The 21353-nt window shown below is 27.9% G+C and overlaps 1 protein-coding gene across 1 annotated transcript in view; it reads left to right on the top strand.

The window, feature by feature from the left end:
• LOC111625653 (oxysterol-binding protein-related protein 3-like) overlaps nucleotides 1-21353 on the top strand; it is a 148502-nt gene that overhangs the window by 37503 nt on the left and 89646 nt on the right. Inside the window, exons 4-9 of the mRNA XM_023368866.1 lie at nucleotides 8279-8488; nucleotides 9863-10165; nucleotides 10590-10643; nucleotides 18394-18507; nucleotides 19308-19452; nucleotides 20293-20908. Coding sequence (XP_023224634.1) covers nucleotides 8369-8488; nucleotides 9863-10165; nucleotides 10590-10643; nucleotides 18394-18507; nucleotides 19308-19452; nucleotides 20293-20908 — 1352 coding nt within the window. The 5' untranslated portion in view covers nucleotides 8279-8368. The remainder of the gene's footprint in view (nucleotides 1-8278; nucleotides 8489-9862; nucleotides 10166-10589; nucleotides 10644-18393; nucleotides 18508-19307; nucleotides 19453-20292; nucleotides 20909-21353) is intronic.

Below are 21353 nucleotides of genomic sequence, written 5' to 3'. Positions count from 1 at the left end.
AACCTTTCAAACAGCCGTAGTCCATAAACTCCATACGTGCCAGGCTGTGATTGGCTCATGTATTTAAGGACTCGTAGAACATCAGTTTCATAAAGAATGGAACATATTTACCGTGTTATAGGGGGATCAACTGTACTGTGCATACACTACATGTATATAGTTTGTTATAGAAAATAATAGTAGTTACTCAATGCCTTCACATCAGACAATCATGAATTGCCACTGGTGAATAGAACCCATTCAAAAAGATAAATCTGTGGTTATAATTTCTACTATGCACTATTCTGAGTGTGTCAATCCAAATCAGGGAATATGAGAAATAATCAGTTACTATAGTCTCTGTAGTAACTGATTATTTTTGATATATTGAATGAAAAGTGTACTAAACATTGTTGTATGAGAAGAATATATAGATGGCCAATGGCCATATTTTTCATAATGTTAGATATTTATTATAACAGAATCAAAACTAAAAATATAAGTCATCAAGGAATGAATATTACAAGAACTTACTGTCTACATGTTGTGTTTTAGGACCAAGGCAACATTTTAAAAGAAAAATGTAGGGCCTCCACAAATTTTTTGTGGAGGCCCTACACAATTTCAATTTCAAGGGCCCACTTTTGAAATTTAATATTGAAATTTATCTTAAATTCAAACAAATTATTTATTTATTTAATTTCCTTTTTATTAAAGATTTTTTATTATAAAATCTTATATAAGTCTATATAGTCAAGTTATATTAACTAACTTAATGAAACTTAGATATCTGTTAAAGCCATTAGAGAATGGTTTTTCTACATTTCCATTAAAAAACCATGTGCAAACACATGTTCCTTGTGCATCGTTGAGGAATATAGGACTTCTGGACATATTATGAATATTAAAAAAATTGTAGTAATTATTCTATAGGCATGCTTTTGTATGTCAACCACTTTTTATTAAATCACAATGATTTTTATTACAGCATTTTTGTATCCTCTCATCTTCAGGATTTGTCAATTTTAACACAAACAACTTGATGAGTTGTTTGGTATCTCAGAAACTAATAGGTTGTTGATAATATGTTTGCTAACTGAAAACAAAGTGTTTTTTCAAAAACAATATAAATTGGAAGTGACAATGTAAAATATAGCCAAATAATCGGCATTTGGTTAGCTACACAAAAACACATCTTAGCTATGAATAAAACAGCTTTAGATTAAGCAATTTCCTACTACAATGAGAGGTATAAAATGAAATATTCTTTACAGAAGTTTGAGTTAAATTTTACATATGCTTTATTGGCAGGTTAAAAATTCCTTTTACTTGTGGACCCCAAATATGGAGGCAGATATTATGGCTCTGGACCAAGTGTTCTAAACAGATGTGTTTAAGCAGATGTCAGACTTGGCAGTCATCGGGGGCCCCAATAGACAATTAACTTAAACAAAAATAATTGGAATTTTTTACTAATAAGCAACTTTTTGTGATTTTTATATACTTTATTGTTTGAGAATAAAGCCAAATGTTTTAAATTAATTATAATTAGTACAACAAAATAAATTCTAGTTAGTACAGAGAAGAAATGTCCTGCCCATGTTATATGCAAATAAACAATAAATCTGTCAAAATATGTTTAATACAAATAAATCTATTTGAAAATAATTTACTATTTTATCATCAGGTAACCAAAAAAGTTGTACTATTTTGAGGGTAAAATTAAACCACACATAAAAAGTTATAAAGATATTCATTAAAGATTATGTCAATACAATCAATAATTTTTAGCCCAGCAAAATGGAATTTTTCCCAAAATATCTAACTTTTTTATGTAGTTTAATTTTACTCTCAATATGAAATTGTCTGATTACCTGATACATTGAATGAAAGAGATATTTGATATTACAGATGACATTTAGTAATTTAGTGTTCTTAAAATGAAGTGTATAAAACTTAGAACTAATCTATTTTGTCTTTCTCATATCTATTTTTTATATTTTTTTTATTATAATTAATAAATAAGATGTAATGTGTTCATGCACACAAATACTTTATGGGAAATACTATTTATTTATTTTACTATATCTATAAATTTGTGTATAATTATGTAATAGGGACTTGCTGATATGTAAAAATTTGAATTAGAGGTTCCCACAAGCCTAAAGCACATTTCTGAGTGCATGGTATTTAAAGATTCTTTGTTATCAAAGTGATTGACAAATTTTATTAAAACTTTCTCTAATAAATTTAAAAATGTAGAAAAAGAAGCTAATGAAATAATTTGTTCAGTTTTTGACCAAATATTAAATAATAATTGTTTACAATAATATAAATACACATATAATTAAAGTAGAATTTAAGGCAAGATCTCCAACTTTGTGACACCAAAGGCATAGTCTTAATCTCTCTCTCAATTCAGAAGAAAGACAAGAAAGTAAATATAATAGTAGAATGGAAAAAAGAAAAACATGGTATTTTAACTCCAAGGAAAAAAAAAGGAAATCTTATCTGTTGTTACTTACACAAGAAGCCAATATGTCTTTAGTTTTTTTATTTAAATGAAAGAAAATTTATTATATATTTATTCTTTTTCTTTGTCTGGCATTATGGGCCTTGAGGTCCTTATTCGCAGTCACAATCTTTCTCCATCTTGTTTGGTCTATAGTCTGCCTCTGCCAATCTTCGATTCCAAGGTCCTGAAGATCTTCAGTGACCCCATCTATCCATCTTTTTCTGGGACGGCCTCTTCCCTTTCCCGCATAGTGAAGCTGTTGCCATTGTAGGAAGCCTTATGACATGGCCTAGCCACTGTAATCTTCTGTGTAATCATGGGCTTGCTATAGGTTGTCTTCAGTTCCTTGTTTGTTCTTTTTCTCTATATTGGTTCTCCAATTATATATTTATTAATTTTTTAAAATCTTTTTGTATTTTGTTATAATTCATTTATTTTAAATACAAAATGCATCAATTTAATTTATTAAATATGTAGTATTCTTTGTAGTATTTGTGTTTAGTAGTTAAATTATTTTGACCCAATTGAATTTCAATATTTTTGAATCATTCCTTTATTATCCCTGCACTAAATAAGTACTCTTTTTTCTGAATGAGTCAGACTAATTGATCAGAGTACATATTTTTCTTTTCAAACAAAGAACTGACGTAGCTAGTTAGATTGCATGCTTTTTAGTTGGACTAACTCTTCTGGAAGGGTGAAATTGAAGTGCAAATGCTGTCGAATATATGTAGATGTAGAATTTTATCGCCCCCTTTCTCCTCATATAAATATTTATTAATTTTATTATACAAATAAATATTAATGTAAGTTAAATATTAAAAATACTAACTATAAAAGTATTTGAGTAAACACCCCAGGCTCCTTTCAGAGTTCAGAGTAGGGTACCCCCTATGAGCGCCTCTCTGCCCCCCATGAACTGACTTGGTATTTAATTTTGCCAGAGTCGGGAGTCTGCCTACTAAATTTATCAGGAGTCGGAGTCGCGTGTTTGTTTACTGACTCCACAGCCCTGATTATTACAGTTTACAATAATGTAATACTTTTGAAGTTATATTATAATACTTATAACTTCAAAAGGCATTCTAAATGAACATTTATTATTTTCAAGAGAGACATTAAACTTTACTTGACTTTTATAGTTACAAGTTATAAATATATAACCCATATTAATATTTTATAAATAAAACAGAAAAGAAGCAAAATGATACAAAAATTTTGTTATTTGGTTGCTAACGAGTTCAAAAAATGTACTTCTTTATATAATATAGACTTGAATTATAATGATTATGCCATCCAGTAGGCTGCAGAGAATCTGTTTTATTCATCACATTAAACATTACCTCTTGTGTTTCTGGTTACATATATGTATAAAATACTTAACATTTACAAGTCATTGTTTCAACTTGTTGGAATCTTGACTTGCATATGTTAAGAAGAGAACCTATCCTAAAACAGGATGAAAACATTTCTTTGTGAAAAATTTAAACAGTTGGCTATTTGAAAGTAAGCATTTTGTGCAGATAATTCATTACATTACTGTTTAGAAATTATTATAGCTCAAAAGTTATTTAATAATAATTTAAATTATATACAAATGTTCTTTAATTAATATAAAACAAATTTCTCAACTACAGAGTTTAAAAAAATGAGGTAAGACGATCTAGTATTGTAATGACATCATTATTTTTTGATTTGTTAGCATATGCCATAAAGTTATGCTGCCGTTTGTCACAAAATGAAACATTGCACAGTCAAGCTAGAACTATTGTTTTATATGTATAATTATATTCAGTTGTCAAAATATACTTTGTAGCAATGAAAAGGTCAATGAGTTTACAGCTTATTTGGATGATAATTATTGTGTCACTTGTATTAATGACATTTCAGAAAACTTTGATGGTAATGTGGATAGGAGATGATTACTGGAAATTTATCAGCTTTTAAGATAAAAAATTCAAATAAGAGTGTCTGATATTAATTAAAACATAAATTGAACATAAAGAAAATGAATGGGGAGAACTAATGACAAAGTATACATATACTTGTTGCAGATGGTTTAAGAAAAAATTGCAATAGCAATTTTTCTGTTTGCCGCTCTCAAAGGATTTTTCAGGTTTTCTAAAGATGGTAAGTAACTTTATACAAAGGAAAAGCTGTTTAAATTTTAATTTGAATATACAGTATAATTACAATTTAAAATTGACATACAAACCAGGGCTTGCATTTTCTTGCAAATTTCCTAAGAAAACTGAAATTTTGGGAAATTCAGACTTAGAAAAATTTCACTTTTATTGCAAGTCAAAGTTTCAAATTGTATTTCCCAACACCATAAGTACAGGCACTTACTGATTTACATATAATTGCTATAATAAATGCACATGACCAATCTTTAACTATTGTTAGTAACAGGGCCAATGACCAAAAACACAGGTTTGCTATATTATGCAAAGAAAATGGGAATTGGGCTACTTTAATTTTTCTAAACAACCACTCACCAAACTGGGATATACTCCAAACTGATTACAGTGTGCACATAAACAAAGCAAACAAAAATCTGTTTGTTTTGTTTATGTGCACACTGTAATCAGTTCAGAGTATGTGATTAACTTTAATTTTTCTGATGAACAGTTTAATTATCTGAATTTACTGAAACTACTGATAGGTAAATGCTTATTAATAACAAGCAAGCATACTATTATGCATTGATCTTTTACTTTGTCAATTATTCTTATTAAGTAATTAAAGGTATTTAACAAATAATGAACAAAAATCTATAACAAGTAACTAAATTTAGTGAATTGATGTAGCAAAATAACAACCAGGAATGAAAAATAATTTAAGATTTTATAATTAATATTTATAAATTATAAAATTTTATAAAAGTGTAAATAAATTAAAAGCATAAATCAATTTGAAACCTTGTTTAATAAATGTATTGTAGCAACCTCATCACACTTGTATATTCTAGTTTTACCACTGAAAGTGCTTCATGTGAGAACATTTAGTGCAGATAATTGGATGAAGTGCTCTCAGCAAAATTGCTTGAAAGAAGATAATCTAAAAACCTTGACAACAATCATCTTAAAGGATCATCACTTTTTCAGTTTCCAAATGTAAAGCTGTTGAAGCATTTGAATGCATGAAAGACAGAAGAAAGAAATAAGTTTTTTTTATCTTGTAACATTCTCATCTAATATTCTTAAGTACAGTCCGGAAATACTCAGCAGAGATAAAATTACAAACTTACAACAACACCTGTGCATTTGCTGAGAGAAGTTTTTATTAGAAAATGTTTTCAGTCTACTCCCGTAGCCCATCAACTGATTTAAAAACCTGATAATGGCCTATAGGAGTAGACTGAAAACATTTGTTAATAAAAACTTCTCTCAGCAAATGTAGTAAGTTTGTAATTATATTTAAGATTTGTACTATTGTAAGTAAGGAATCTGAATCAAACTCAATCATAAATATGTATTTAAGTACATGAAATCATTGACTAACGGAAAATAAATTTATATTTGACTCTTAATTTTTATACTTGACTCATATTCCTGTGATCCATGAGTCAAAATGTCTCATAATATTTTAGGTCTAGCACAAGCTCTGATTATAACCCACTCATTACTTAATCTGTCTGGTTTCAAATTGCCTTTTAATCATGAGCCACACAAAATTACAGTGTACCTCTGAGTAGGCTTTGAGAGATTATGAAATATATTAAATTTGATGTTAAGTCAGTCAGAAAAATTGACTGCAAATGATAAATTTGCTTTATCAGGTGTGGAAAAATTTATTTATTATATTATATATCAAAAGAGGATACTTCTGTTAATGAGTGATTATTTCTTACTACAGCAAAATGAAAATTTATTCAATATATCACAAAAAAATCTTACAAGTTAAGTTTTGGCTTGCTGTTGATACTAGGTCTAAATATATTTTATATACTTTTTCCTTATTCTGAAAAAGAAGAAACTGATTATACAGTACCGTATAAGCAATAATTTTCTGTAAATGTGCTATTACAAATTTTATAACAGCATTTAAATTAATAAATGACCTAAAATAGTGTTATTTTATAACAATATATTATAAAACAGAGTTGAAGTCATGATTCAAGCAGTGAGAAATCACTGAATATGCTTTTACTATTTTATTGGTAATGTTAGAAAACTACCAATAAAATAGTAAATAATACGTTAGAAAAGGCACTTGTAAACCACTAAATGTTAAAATGATACTTGTATATGTGTCATCAGTATAAAAATTTTGCATACAGAAAAAGTGCTTTGTTACTATAAAATACAATATACTATATTAACTGTGAAAACATATAAGGATTTTAATTTCAAATGTTGATAACATAATTTTATTTAAAATTTAATTTTAGTTAATATAAATGATAACATTTTCTTGAAGAAAAGTTTATTAGTTTTATGAAATGTTTAGTGAAATGTAATAGAAAATGTTTCAAATGTTTAGTTTTTTAGTTTTATGAAATGTTATTTAATGTTTAGTATGAAATGTTTAGCTTTTAACCAGCCAAAATGACTAGCAATAGCAGAGTCAATAGATATACTGGTCCTTGCACTGCCAATAGCTCTAATGCTATTGGCAGTGGTGCTTTCTGGAAGTATTTAAATAAATGAAATCTTTTTAGTTTTTAAGTATTCTATCAAGGATGAAAACAAGAAAAGAGCAAATTATTAAAAATAATATGAATTTCACAAGGAGGAAAAAAATAAACTTTTAATATTAATTCAGGTTTATATCATATGAAAAAATACAAGAAATTAAAAGTTGCTTTATCTAAACTAACATGTATAGGAGAAACATATACAGTATTTTACTTTCATTGCAATAACCTAAATGTCAGACTGAGAAATAATCTTTGTTAAAAATTCATTGTATCCTGTAAATACAATGTCATACACTTGTATATATACCTTTTTTGATAAAAATAGTCTTTATTATATTGATGAGTGAATTTCTAAGGGATGTTTTCCAATATTTTAGTATCATCTTAACAAAGAAGATGCTAAAATATTGGAAAAGGTGTACTTAAAACTTCTCTGCAGAAATTGAACACAACTATAATTAAATAATACTTTTGATAACTTTTCTTGAATATTAATATATCTTAGAAAAGATATTATTGTTCAAGTTCAACATAAATTGAATCATGTAAGATTTTATTGTTCAACGAGCAATTATTTATTGTGACATCATCACAATGCCGGGCTGCAATTTTTAATCATATTTTTTAAGTTTATTTAATTTAAATATATGCTCTCCTCCACAAATTATTAGTGTCTTGCTCCTGTATGTAATACTTTTCCAGTTATCAATAGTCATGCCATCATCTATCTAACTCCTTACAGGGAAAAATTTTTGAATTGAAATAACATGACTTCCAGTTTGCATTGGAAGTTCATATATAGTTAACTGGGCCTTTCTGTCCCTAAACTTTCCATATCTGGTCTTGAATTTAATTTATCTAACACTATTCTCAAGATTCAGGAAGGACACACAAACAGACATACAGATGGACAACTGGGTATTTATAGGTCCACAGTTTTTTCAAATTGCAGCCCAATAAAAGTAGTTTTATTTTATAATTATTCTCAAAATAAAAATATTTCATGTTATATATTGTGTTGTTTATTTTAAATGGCATGTGCTGTTTTTATTGTGCAGTAGTTTTTAATATGAGATTCTGATATTTAGCATATATTATCATAATTTATAAGTATATCATTTTAAATAAAAGTTTTTTTTCAGATAAAATGATCATCATATTTCTTTTCAATATTCTCTAAATTTTCAAGATACTATAAAATTGGGATTGTTTTGTATATATGTTTGTATCCCATGTCTTCTCTTCGTCACATAGCAACTGAACCAGCTAATTTAAGTCAAAAATTAGCTGGTAATGCTTGCAATCCTGATGATGCTGTTAATCATGACAGAACATCTAGTCATTCGGATTCTGTAAGTAGAACATAACATTTATAATTTACTTTATAATTTAGCAAATGATATGAATATTTACGATTGTATAAATTGCTGATAAATACAGTAGAATTTGCTTATTGTAATCCAAGTTTGAGTTACAGGTATCATTATGTTCAGTTAATTAGATAGTTTTAAGACTATTATCAATCACATGTTAAAACTGATTTCACAAAAAAACAGACATCTGTTAACAATTACATATTATCAGTTTAATTAGGAGTTTAAATGTTAAACATTAATTGTTTTAATTGTTATTTTCTTATAGTACATTAATTTAAATTTCTAATCAAGGCACTGGGTCTCCTTGCAGTGTCTTGATCAAGCTCATGAATGCCTAGCCATTTTGTTCACAGGATCTCTTATCTGTTGAACATGTTTGAGATACTGTCAGATGATATCTCTCTTGTTACATCTCTTGCTACTCCAATGGCAACAATGAATAAACTGATAACAAGGGTTCATAAAGCATGGTTAAAACATCCCTTAAATTATTATCATAGGATATTATAAATTTTAAGGTTATTTTATGTTTAGAAGTTACAGAACATTTTAAGAGTTACAAAAAAACTGTTGTTATGGTTATGCACAGTTAATGTATATATCTGTATTGAAGAATTTCCTATTTGGTATGTGTTTAGTATTGCTGCTTTCTGTACTGTCATGTATGTGCTGTTTTAAAGTAATAATATTCTTAGATTTTTGTGTAGTGTATATGATATGATGCCTGCAAAAGAAAGAATTACGGACATAAAAAAATACCATATTCATTCTCCAAAGACATTTCATTTCATAGGCGAGTTCTGAATATTTGCTAAAATTTTTACTATATGTATTTTGTCAGTATTTGGAACAGTGATGTTTATAATAACAGCAACAAATACACCTTTAAAATTTCAGCAACTCAAATATATTTAGAACAAATGTTTTTAGCCATGTTTAAAGGCTCTCCTTAAGTTCTTAGTTGAACATAACATATGTAAAAGAACAAAAAAAGGAATAACGAATAATATTCCTTTTAAATCATAGAAAATTGGTCAAATTCAAAATCATTGGAATATGCAATTATTTATAAAATTTTCTTATAAACGATGAAATAAAATAGATAATAAAAATATAACCAAAAATTAAATTTAAAACAAGCAAAGATATTTGAAGGAAAACATTGTCAAGGGCTTTCTTATAGTGACATTATGCATAAGAAATTGTTTCAGTGTTTTTTGAGTTCATAGATTTGGTTCTTTTTGAGGATTTATAGATATTTAGTTTTTTTAGTTATTTTTAAATTATATAAATTGATTATAAAAAACTAACAAATAAACCAATTTTATTTATTTTTAAATATTTTCATAGGATATTAGCAATAGTACAGCAAGTGTATCCCAAGCATCTCTTCAGTCAGAACCTCCACCTCAGATGAAATCATCATTGACATTAAATTTACCATTAATAAGTGGATTGAATGTTGAGGAAATTGAAGAAGAAAAATTAGAAACAAAAAAAGTTGCACCAAGTAAAAGGCGACAAATGAGAAGAGGTAGTGAATGGGAAATATTAGAAGGTCTTAAAGATGGCCAAAGATTTGAGGAAAAGCCTGAAAAATTTGAAGGTTACATGATGAAAAGAAGGAAATGGCCATTGAAAGGTTGGCATAAAGTAAGTATACAGTTATATAATTAATTAATAAAGAGTTATTTCAAAAATACAAAATTTGGGAAATGTATATTAAGACTAACTTATATAAAATAAATTACTGTTGAATATCTTAAAATATATTGAGTTTAAAAAAAGTACTGAAAATATAAAAAATGAAAAGTAATGATTTTTAATTGAGTATAGATCAAGTTTTCTTACATAGAATATAAATTAGAATTCTATTAAAATTACTAAAATTTTTAAACAAATGAAATGTTTATACATGGTGTGTATATATATATATACCATGTATAAACATTTCATTTGTTTAAACATTTTAGTAATTTTAATATATACATATATATATATATGTATATATAAAATTTTAGGATATATTTTTGAATAATATTTTGCTTAAAAATGTGTAACATAACATATTTTACAGAGATACTTTTGCTGTGATAAGGGAATCTTGACATATTCCAAATCTTCTACTGAGGTATAGTATAAATTTTTTTTTAAATTATATAAATTTTTAAGCTCAGGTATGTATTAAAAACATGCATGCACATACAAACAACACACACACAAAGAGAGAGAGAGAGAGAGATCATCTTTGCTTTGCACGGTAATGCAACATTGTAAAAATAACCTTGCTGGCTGAAACTGTACAAAATGATCTTGATAATCAATGGGAAAATTAAAATTGTTTTGTGACATTTAAAAATTGACAAATGTTTTAGTCCCATTCCTTTTCACTTGTAGTGTTGTTATTTTTAATTTTTTTGATGAGTGAGCAGTATGGTTATATATAAAATTAATAGCTCTGGATGTAAAAATCAGATGGAGGTCTGAGTAGTGTAATTGGCAACCACATCTGAATGGTAAGCAGGAGCTATGAATTTGAGTCACACTCCAGGCAAATTCTTTTCTTCCAGTAATTCTAAATTAAAAATTAATTTATTGTAATTATTAAAATTATCATGAGATGGCAGCATAATTGCCTACCTCTGATCAAATTACTTTATATCTAATTATAAATTGGTGTTATTATTATAGGCCAATAATGTGGCAGATTATTTGGCATTACTTAAAAATCAGGTTTGTGGTTTTTTTGTTTATAGATACATATACATCTTGCTCTTAAGATGTATTGAATAAATACTGAACAATTATTAATTTTTTTTATATAGTAAATCTGATTTTTATCTCTCTCTCTCTTTTTTTTTTCAGTTACTTTCTTTCCTATCATTTCAATAAGTAAAAAACCTTGCTTTAATGGAATTTATACAATCATTTTTAGATATAATATAAACAGGGTTCCTCCACTCCTGGAAAGTCAGGGATTTCATTAGTGTTCAAAAAAAGTCATGAAAAGTTAGGGAATTTGCCTCCTTGTTGATTGATTTTTTTTTGTTCACAATAAGGTAGACCAAGTGTAGCCATCTGCAGGCAGCAAGAAGTAATATGGTAGAATGCAACTTATAAAAGGCATGCAGAATATTTTCAGGACCCAAAATTTCCCCAGAAATGATTGCACACAAAATAAAATTATAATTTATGAACTGATTAATAATTAATACTACATAGTTTGGAAAATTCAAATTAAATCATACATGTAAGTAAGTAAGCCTACCATACAATTTGCCATGCAACACTAAACTGATAAGTTAACATAAATATTTTAGATTAAAAGAATACTTTAATTTAAGCACATTTTTCATTATCATAGGATAGCATATACAGTTATAAACTTGATGCAATATGTTAATTAATAGAAATAAAATTGAATTCAGTGCTGTAAATGATTATTTTTATTTTTAGTACAGACAGTAATTAATGGACTTTTTGACATCCAAAAATACAAAATTTATTTGTGACAATGACCTCAGAATGAATTTTTATAAGGCTCAAAAATTTAAGTTAAGGATGAACTTCAAATAATGAACACCAAAAAATATTGTAAAAATGAAAATTTTCATATTATTGGAATTATTTTCCCACTATTGCTATTTTGTTTAACTTCTAAAACACTCCTTTACATTATTTAAATTATTTTAACTAAAGTTAATAAGAAAAATTACATACATTTACAATTTAAATAGTTTTATTAAAACATTATAATTTTTTGAAATTATTTAAAATTTTAAAATAACACAAGTTGGGTCTGGGCCATGGTAATTAATACTGGCTTCCTTATGTGCTTAGCCCCATCAAAGTCTTACTGGATAAAACACTGGTAGTTGGTCACAGGTTTTTGTTTCACCAATGGCTGGCCACATGGAGTTTTCCATTGTTTCTTCACAAATCTAACACCTAAATAGTCAGTTTCTTGTAGAAAGTCTTCCTTGGAGGCATCCCTCCATGTCAGATTTTTGGGTGTTGCATTGACTTCTTTCATCAATCTATCCATTCTGAGATATTTAACTGCTTTCCTTATTTCATATTATTGAAAGCATCATCTGAAAACACTGAAAATTTCTGCACAGTTTGTAGTGCTGAATAGTAGAAATTTTCACATCTAGGTAATTGAGATAATTCAGATAGCAGATTATTCAACTATGTGTGGTCCACAGATTCCTGTGGGTGTAAGTATGCAAATATGTTGACAGCAAATTATTCAAATTAGGTAAATGGCTTATTAAAATTTATTAAACAGGTCTACTAGAAGGTGAAGTTTGAAAAACACTAGGTTAATGCATGTCATTGTGGTATTTTGTACTTAAAGACATGTAGTTTTTCCAGTTTTTCAAAATTTGTATAAAGTTTTTCTTACAATTTAAATAAAAATGCACTGTTGATCATAAGAATATTAAAACTTTTACAGTGAAATGTTGACTTAATGTGTGGGATGTGTATAATAGAAATGTAAAGAATGCATCATAAATGCTATTTGTCAATTTTTATTTTTTGATGCTATACCTAAAGACCTAGTTCACAAGCAGTTCTTTAAACTTACAAATGAGTTAATTTTAATTTTTACATTTTTTTACAATTTTAGATTTAATAAGCAAGTCTTATTACATATAAGACTTATTATTCTGTTGCATTGTAAGATTGTATTTTAAATCATTCAAAATCAGACCTTATAAATTTAATCACTTTGTGTATTTTTTATATTTTCTTTAATGTTTATATAATTATTACAGATATTTACTTCCTTTATTGATAGTGCAGATTAATTTTAAAAACTAGTATTAATTATGTGAAGAATTATAAAATAAAACAGGGAGGAAAGAACTGCAAAATGTCAGAGATCAAACTAAGTCCCAAATATAATATACGGCAATATCAACCGTTATTTGTAAATTTTAACACAGTCATATTAATTATGCAGTATTATGAATTTTACAGAAAAGCCTGTAATACTCTTAATAATCGAACATTGATTAAAATTTTCTTGAAAATATTTTAACTGTACAAATCTCACAATTACAACTTATGGATACAAATTCACTGAGTTCAGCGTTAATAAAGTTTCTTTAGTATTAACACAAGCACTTTCGACGAATGTATAATCGTCGTCTTCAGGTGAAAAGAATAAAATTTTTAATGAGACAAACGTGCAGAATATTCCAAAGGAACAAAATATTTAAAATCAAACGTGCAAATGTTCCTTTGGAATATTCTGCACGTTTGTCTCGTTAAAAATTTTATTCTTTTCACCTGAAGACGACGATTATACATTCGTCGAAAGTGCTTGTGTTAATACTAAAGAAACTTTATTAAAGCTGAACTCAGTGAATTTGTATCCATAAGTTATACGAACATTGGCGTGAGTTTTTAAATTTATTTTCTCTCACAATTACCATTTACACTCTCAGTCTGGGGGCAGATGTTAATGAATGGATAAAAAAAGTGATGATAAAGTACAAAAAATGATAAATAATTTTAATTTTTTTGTACTTTATCATCACTTGTGAGATTATTTTTAAAGTTCAGGAAATTTATTAAGAGATAAATTTAATAAATATATACTTTTGTACATGAATTATATAGGATTTGTTAATGAATAATAAATAATGGCTTTTTATTTTTGTTTTCAAAGCCATATAGATTTATGATTGTGGATTAATAACAGGATAAACTATTTTAATTTTAATTATTCAGCAATTATAAAAATTATGTAGTTGTTAATTAGAAAAAATAACTAACTAAAAAGTTGAAATAGCAATAGTATATTTGCATAGTAAATCATATGCTGTTTTATTTCATTAATGTGCTAAACTATAAGGGATGTGAGGGTCAGGGAATTTGTACAAAGTTGGTCAGGGGAAGTCAGGGAATTTAAAACAAAAATTTTGAGTAGGAACCCTGTATAAAAGTAAAGATGGTCTAGGATGAAAGTGTTTACACAGAATTTTTTTTGGATGTGTGAACTCTATTAAATATATAGTCTTGATTTTATTTTTGTATCAGCAAAGCTTCCTTGTGTTTCAATAGATATTGTTAGAACAGTAATGTGCAACCTCTTCTGGATAAGGGACACATGGGAACTTCAGAGGCTTTTGGTAGGCTATATACATTCTTTTTGAAGTTGTAGGCTTTAAAGCCTGCTAGTACCAACATACTTAATCTATTCGATGTTGAAATTTTTTTTTGTTGCCTGTGATGCCATGTTGAATTTTTGTTGATGTTAAACCTAAAAAAATTTTTTTTAAATTATAATTTTCGCATTGAATTTTATAATATTTAGAAGAATATTTAATAAAATTTTATAATAATGTGAAATTTATATTATAGTTTTTCCCATCTCAGGAATACATAATTTTATTGGTAAAGAAACTCCCACCTCTCGTCAGAGTACTCATGTGCGAAGTCCTGTTGGTCAACAGAATCGTGTTGCTGCTTGGATTTTAGATTCATCAGCTATTGATCAGGGTAATAAAGGTAGGGAAATATTTATTTTTTGCTGTTTATGATTAGTTTTTAATTGTTCAAATAGTGCTAAATCCACAGTGGAAATTTACGGGATGAAAGATATCAAATTATTCTTGAAAGTTTGAGGTTTTATTTATAGTTGAGTTGTAGTGTTTTATTTATAATTTAATTATTATCATTTTAAGTTCAACACTACTTAACTCATGGCTAAAGCTTTTAGCCTCTCCTTCTCATCTGGTGGTATCATTTCCATGCAAAGTCATACTTAGTGTTTTAATGCATCTATAAATAAGTGAAATGATTGATCCATTTGTGACAAAAAGTAATAGGACTCTTCCTAATTGTTCCTTAACTTCCATAAAAGCTTTATTGATAATCTCATCCCAACAAATAATAATAGTCTCTGTTGAGAGAGTGTATTAACTAAGGAGAATGTGAGTTTAGTCTATATTTTGAGATGTAATCATGATAGTAACCATAAATTCTTAGAAAGATTGCATCTGTTTCATTGTTTTTAGCCTTTCTAACTTTGCAATAGATGCTACTCAAGCTATTCTGAACCTATAATATGATCTAAATACTTGATATAAGGCTTTACAGTTTTCTGATATTTTTTTATGGCTTTTTTCCTGATTAATCTTTAGTCCCTTCTTAATGAATCTTAAGAATAAATTTAATGTGTTATAAATGGAAAGCTTTTTCTGGTCTAATTAGGGATTGTCTGAGGTTTTGCCTGCTGTGTAAGGTTTTATCCAAATGTTAACTAGATTTGAACCACTTGGTATTTAATGATGTATATTTGTGAAAGGTCACATGAATCCTTATAGAGAGTGATTCACTCAAAAATAACTAATTGTCCAAATAATAATGATTTTATTGACTGCCTAGGGGAGAACTCATACTCTACTATATTTACATGTTATATAATGCAATTTTTGATTGATTTGCAGAGAGAGAATTACAAATGCTTATTATTAGTTCTATCAGTCATCACAAGGTTTCTAAAGTGCAATTAATTGGTTTCTCTTGTTTGTTTGCACTAATGTTGCTTTTCTTTTTCTTGAAAGTTTAGGCTTTAGCATTTTTCTATTGGTTTTTTTCTGTTCTTATTATGAGGAGTTCATGTGTTTGGCCAAAAGAATATTTTATGGATTCTGTTAGCTGTTTTTTGGCTACCAAGATAATCTTTACATAGTGATTTGTGTGCTAAATTCAGGATTTCCTTTCTTCTCTTTGTGGATAAAACTATATGTTGGATAATTCTGTCTAATCACTGATTGGTGCACTGTAACAGATTGCTCTTAATTACAAAGTCACATTTTTTTATTTTGCCATTTCACAATTACTTTCAAAGTTTTATCCTTACAAAGTATTCATAAAAGACCATAATTATTAGAAGTTCAAACTTCATTAATAATTATGGCCTTTTATGAATACAGTACGTTACAGTTGATAGACATTTGGTTGATTGATTATTCAAATGTCAATCAACCAAAATGTCAATTAACTGAAAGCTTTCCAGTCAGCAAATTTAAATTTCCGCTAGTGCTGTGGTGCTGCAATCTTTGGCTATGTCTTGAGCTACTCCAATATTATTTTTGTTGGTGTGTGTGTTTTAGCTGGCAGCACTGGTGCGACCATGAAAGGGTACTTAAGGACATGCCAGAATTTGAACAAATTTCAACATGGGATAGGTTAATATATTTTTTTGTACATAATCGGTTATCCAAAAAATCAATTTTCCAAACAGCCCCGTCACCAATTGATTCAGATAATCAATGCTCTACTGCATGGGTGTTCAACCTGGGTTCCGCGGAACCCTAGGGTTCCCTGGAATGTTGACAGGGGTTTCGCGAGTGATCACTATTTGCTCGGCCAAAACAAACGTAAAATGGAAATCATCTATACAAGGAATTTTTCATGTAGGAACGGGGTAGTGGACTGTCTTATTTAGATAAAAATTACAATATTAATATAAATTGGATATAAAGTGGCAGNAATATAGAAACAAAAAAATTATATTTTAAAAGTTTGTTTTAATATAAAAATTGTGACACATAGCGACATCTAGCATCAAAAACGTTCCAATGTAAACACGAAAATATTTGGGATCGCCCACGCAGGTCAATGAGGTCAACATGAATATTTTCAGGAACAACATAGGACTGGTTAATAACAACCAGTACACTGGGTATCAAAATAATATATTGTAACAATATGCAAACTAATAATGTATAGTTTATTTCTATTTTTTCACTAATAAAATTTATTCTGAATAGTCCTTGTCACAAATATTAGCTTAATTAGAACTGCACAATACCATGAGATAGAAATAAGGAAAATAAAGTTATGTTGGCAAAATCCTAGATGCTGCATGTTATAACCTTATGGGCCATGAATTGCTCATGACTGAGTTAGAACAATTGTTAAACAATAAAAATTAATCTTGATTATGTTATCCATCAAAATATCTTGAAAGTCAATAGAATAATGTTAGATGTAATATCTGTAAAAAGAGTAATACAGTAAGTGCTGTTATTTCATAAAATAGTATTGATGTTTTACTTGTTGGTAAATTTTTTTAATATTAGTATTGTAAATAAAGTATTTTAACAAGAAATTATTTCTTTGTAAACTGTCTGATGGTTCTTATATTAATCTAATACTATCTAGTAAAGATTTGATTTATAATAGTTTAAATGTGCAAAAAAATATAAATTAATGGATTGTTTGAACTAACATTTCATGGCATATACTTGATTGCATAATGAAATGGACAAAGGATTTTTTGTTTATTTTTGGTAGATTAAATACATGCTCTTACAGATGTTGGAAATGAAATCCTTGTGAATCAGTATATCTTTTCACATTAGTTTTTGTTTAGGTATATCTTATATAGTTTGTAATGTGTATAAATTTTGAGAAACAGGTTGTTTTTGGTTATATGTGATGCATTTCTCTGTTATTATATGTTAAATTTGAGAAAGAATAATGAACATATTCATGTTCTTATTTATATCATTGAAAATGGTATCAACTTAGTGATAGAAGAAGTGATAGTAAATGATAAAGTACTCAGATGTATAAAAAATAAGAAGTAAAACAATAATGCATACTTAACTATCTCTACATTCATTAGATGGCCAAGCATTTATTAATGAATTAATATCACATAGACCAGCGTAAGCATAATTTAATCCATTTATATAATTAAAATTGTTAATAATTTTAAAATCAGTTGATAAATTTCACTATATAATGATTTATTTTCATTTAAAATATTAAAATAATAGTGTGAATTTAATTATTGTTAAATTATAATTCTACTGCAATAGAAATGAAATTATTATATGTTGATTTTATTTTAGATGGCAAGAGGCAAAATACATGGAACAGTAGATGTTGGTCTTTCTGTTATTTCTTCAAAACCACGTCATCGTAGGATTGATATTGATGCAGACGAATTTATCTATCATCTAAAGGTAAACAATAGGTGTACAGTTCATACTGTCAATTACAAATTCAAAGCTCAATGACTACATTTTGATAGCATATATTGTAATTGAGAAACATCTCTTGCAATAGAGAACATAGTTGTAATTAACACTGCTTTTTTCTGATTGACTATGAGTTTGTCTTGCATCTTATTGGCTGAAGAAAGTCAGGCATTAGAAACTATTGACAAACTATTTCTGTTTGTCAAATAGGCATGTCAAAATGTTTTATTTGTATCTAATACAAGTATATATTGTAGTTGCTACTGTATTAATAAAATACTGTACTCCAATCAAACATATTACTGTTTACTCTATAGAAACCTCTACATCTTGAAACCTACATCTAACTTGTTTCCTTGAGATTTGAGATACAGGTTCAACTAAATAAAATATTTATTTTAATAAGGATAAGAGGTGATTTAAAATAAAATTTATGATTAATTCAAGGCTTATCAATGTGAAAGACACAATATAGTTAATAGATTTGAAATTAATTGTATTTTGACATAAGTGAACTATTAAATTAGTTTAGGAAATATGGATCATCTGAGAACACAAAGAAATTATATCAAATACAATTGTTATTATTTTGCAATGTTGAAGACATGATCAAAAGCTTAGCTATATAAAATTAAGAATATAATTTATCAAATTATTGTAAATGCAAAATTTGAGCATTGAAAGATTAAATTAAAACTGTTATCTTTTGACTTTGTTACTTTTTCTTTTTTATATTTTATTAGTAAGGAATGAAATTATCAATGTCCAATTTTGTACTTTTTTAGGTAAAAAATAATCTCTTATTTCACCAGTGGATAGCTCAGCTTCGTCGGCATCGGTTATATCGTCAAAATGAAATTGCTTTTGGAACTCATGAAGCACCAAAAATCACAACTCCTGTTGAAGAGACACCTGTTGGAGGTAAAAAATAATTATACATTATAGAAATTTTTAGGTGGTTAAATCATTTAATATCATAAAGTACTCAGCAAATCACTATACATATAACTAACACCTTATCCTTGCCAAGAAATATAATTTATTTCAAACAAATGTTTTCAGCCTGATTCACAGACCATCTTCAGGTTGAGAACCAAATTTGAATTAAAGGATTCCATTAATGGAATACAAAATTCAAAATTAAATAAGCAACAGAATAAGATAAAATAAAAAAATTAAATATGAAATAACCAACAGAGTAACATAAAATAATATAAAAATGTAAAAAAATGTACATAGAAGTACAGTAATACCCCGAACTTACGCGATAGGTGGGCCCGAGCGATAACCGCGTAAGTCGAATTCACGTAAGTCGGGGTATAATTTCGCAATTTGTATAAAATTCAAGTCGGATGTATGTAAGGTAATAAATGTTCTCGTTAATCTTATCTCGTCTTTTGATTTGTTCACGGTTACAAGAAATAACCACATACAGTCTCTCGAATCTCCGTAGATATAACAAACACAGAAATAAATAACACAAAATAAATTGTAGCTATGTGTCGATTCCGCGCAACATGTCCGAACATGTAAGCCAAACAATAGTGTGGGGGGGAGTGAGTAATCGAGAGTTGCATGACGCTCAAACAAAAGACGAATCGACGAGATTTGAAAATCGCGTAACTCCGGATTCGCGTAAGTCGAGGTATTACTGTATGAAGAATTACAATTATTAACACATTTTATAAAATTACTATTTCGACTGGTTAGAGCTCTATGCGTTATATTTATACGCAAAATTGCATATTGCGTATAAATATAAAATTTCAGCTTTCAGAGTTTTAATAAGAAGGGCATTTTTGTATTGTGAAATAGTACAAGACAGAAGTAAAGAAATAAATAGAATAATGAGTGTGGCCAAGACCCTAGGTTACCGAAAAAGTGCAATTCTGGGAATGGTTAGGAAGTATGAAGTGAACAACAAGAAAGGGTCTTTTAAAAATGCTCCCACTGGAATTGTAAAATTTACATATAATGAAAGCATGAATAGCGTTATGAAAGAGATTGCTTGCAGAAAAGGTTCAAGAATGCTTATAAAATGGGCCCCTAATTTATACAAAATCCTCAGAAATGATAAGGATGTTATAATGTCAGAGGAGAAAGCAGGGGTTTATAGAATTCCTTATGAAAATATGCAATTGGGCATTAAAAAAGACTATATTGGAGTAACCACCAAGAGTTTGGGACTTAGAATCAAAGAACATAGTTATATCAGAAAGGAGTCTAATGCAACAATTTTGTCCCAAATGGCACAAGCACCAGGATCTGTAGTCAAATGGAATGAGGCAGCTGTCATAGAACCTTTATCTTCCCCATCTTTGGCGTTGACAGCTGAAAAGTTGCAGATTTATAGGAGTAAAATACTAGAAGGCTGTTTAAATGCGAGGTACGCAGAAAGTCTTCCCTCTGCATGGAAGTTTATAGTTAAGAAATTTAATAAGAGCTCTAACCAGTCAAAATAGTAATTTTATTAAATGTGTTAATAATTGTAATTCTTAATACTTCTATGTACATTTTTTACATTTTTATGTTTTTATTTTATGTTACTCTGTTGGTTATTTCATATTTAATTTGTTTATTTAATCTTATTCCATTGCTTATTTAATTTTGAATTTTGTATTCCATTAATGGAATCCTTTAATTCAAATTTGGTTCTCAATCTGAAGATGGCCTGTGAATCAGGCTGAAAACGTTTGTTTGAAATAAATTATATTTCTAGGCAAGGATAAGGTGTTAGTTATATGTATACTTTGAAAATTAGATTTTACTAGAGATAGTAGCAAGTCAGTTTTAATAGAATGGTTGCAGACAAATAGAATGAAAGTATTAGC

This window comes from Centruroides sculpturatus, unplaced genomic scaffold, assembly GCF_000671375.1.
Source record: "Centruroides sculpturatus isolate CEXI.00-Female unplaced genomic scaffold, Cexi_2.0 scaffold464, whole genome shotgun sequence".
Taxonomy (NCBI): domain Eukaryota; kingdom Metazoa; phylum Arthropoda; class Arachnida; order Scorpiones; family Buthidae; genus Centruroides; species Centruroides sculpturatus.
The sequence above is the reverse complement of the archived record's forward strand: the minus strand, read 5'-3'. Positions and strand labels throughout refer to the sequence as shown.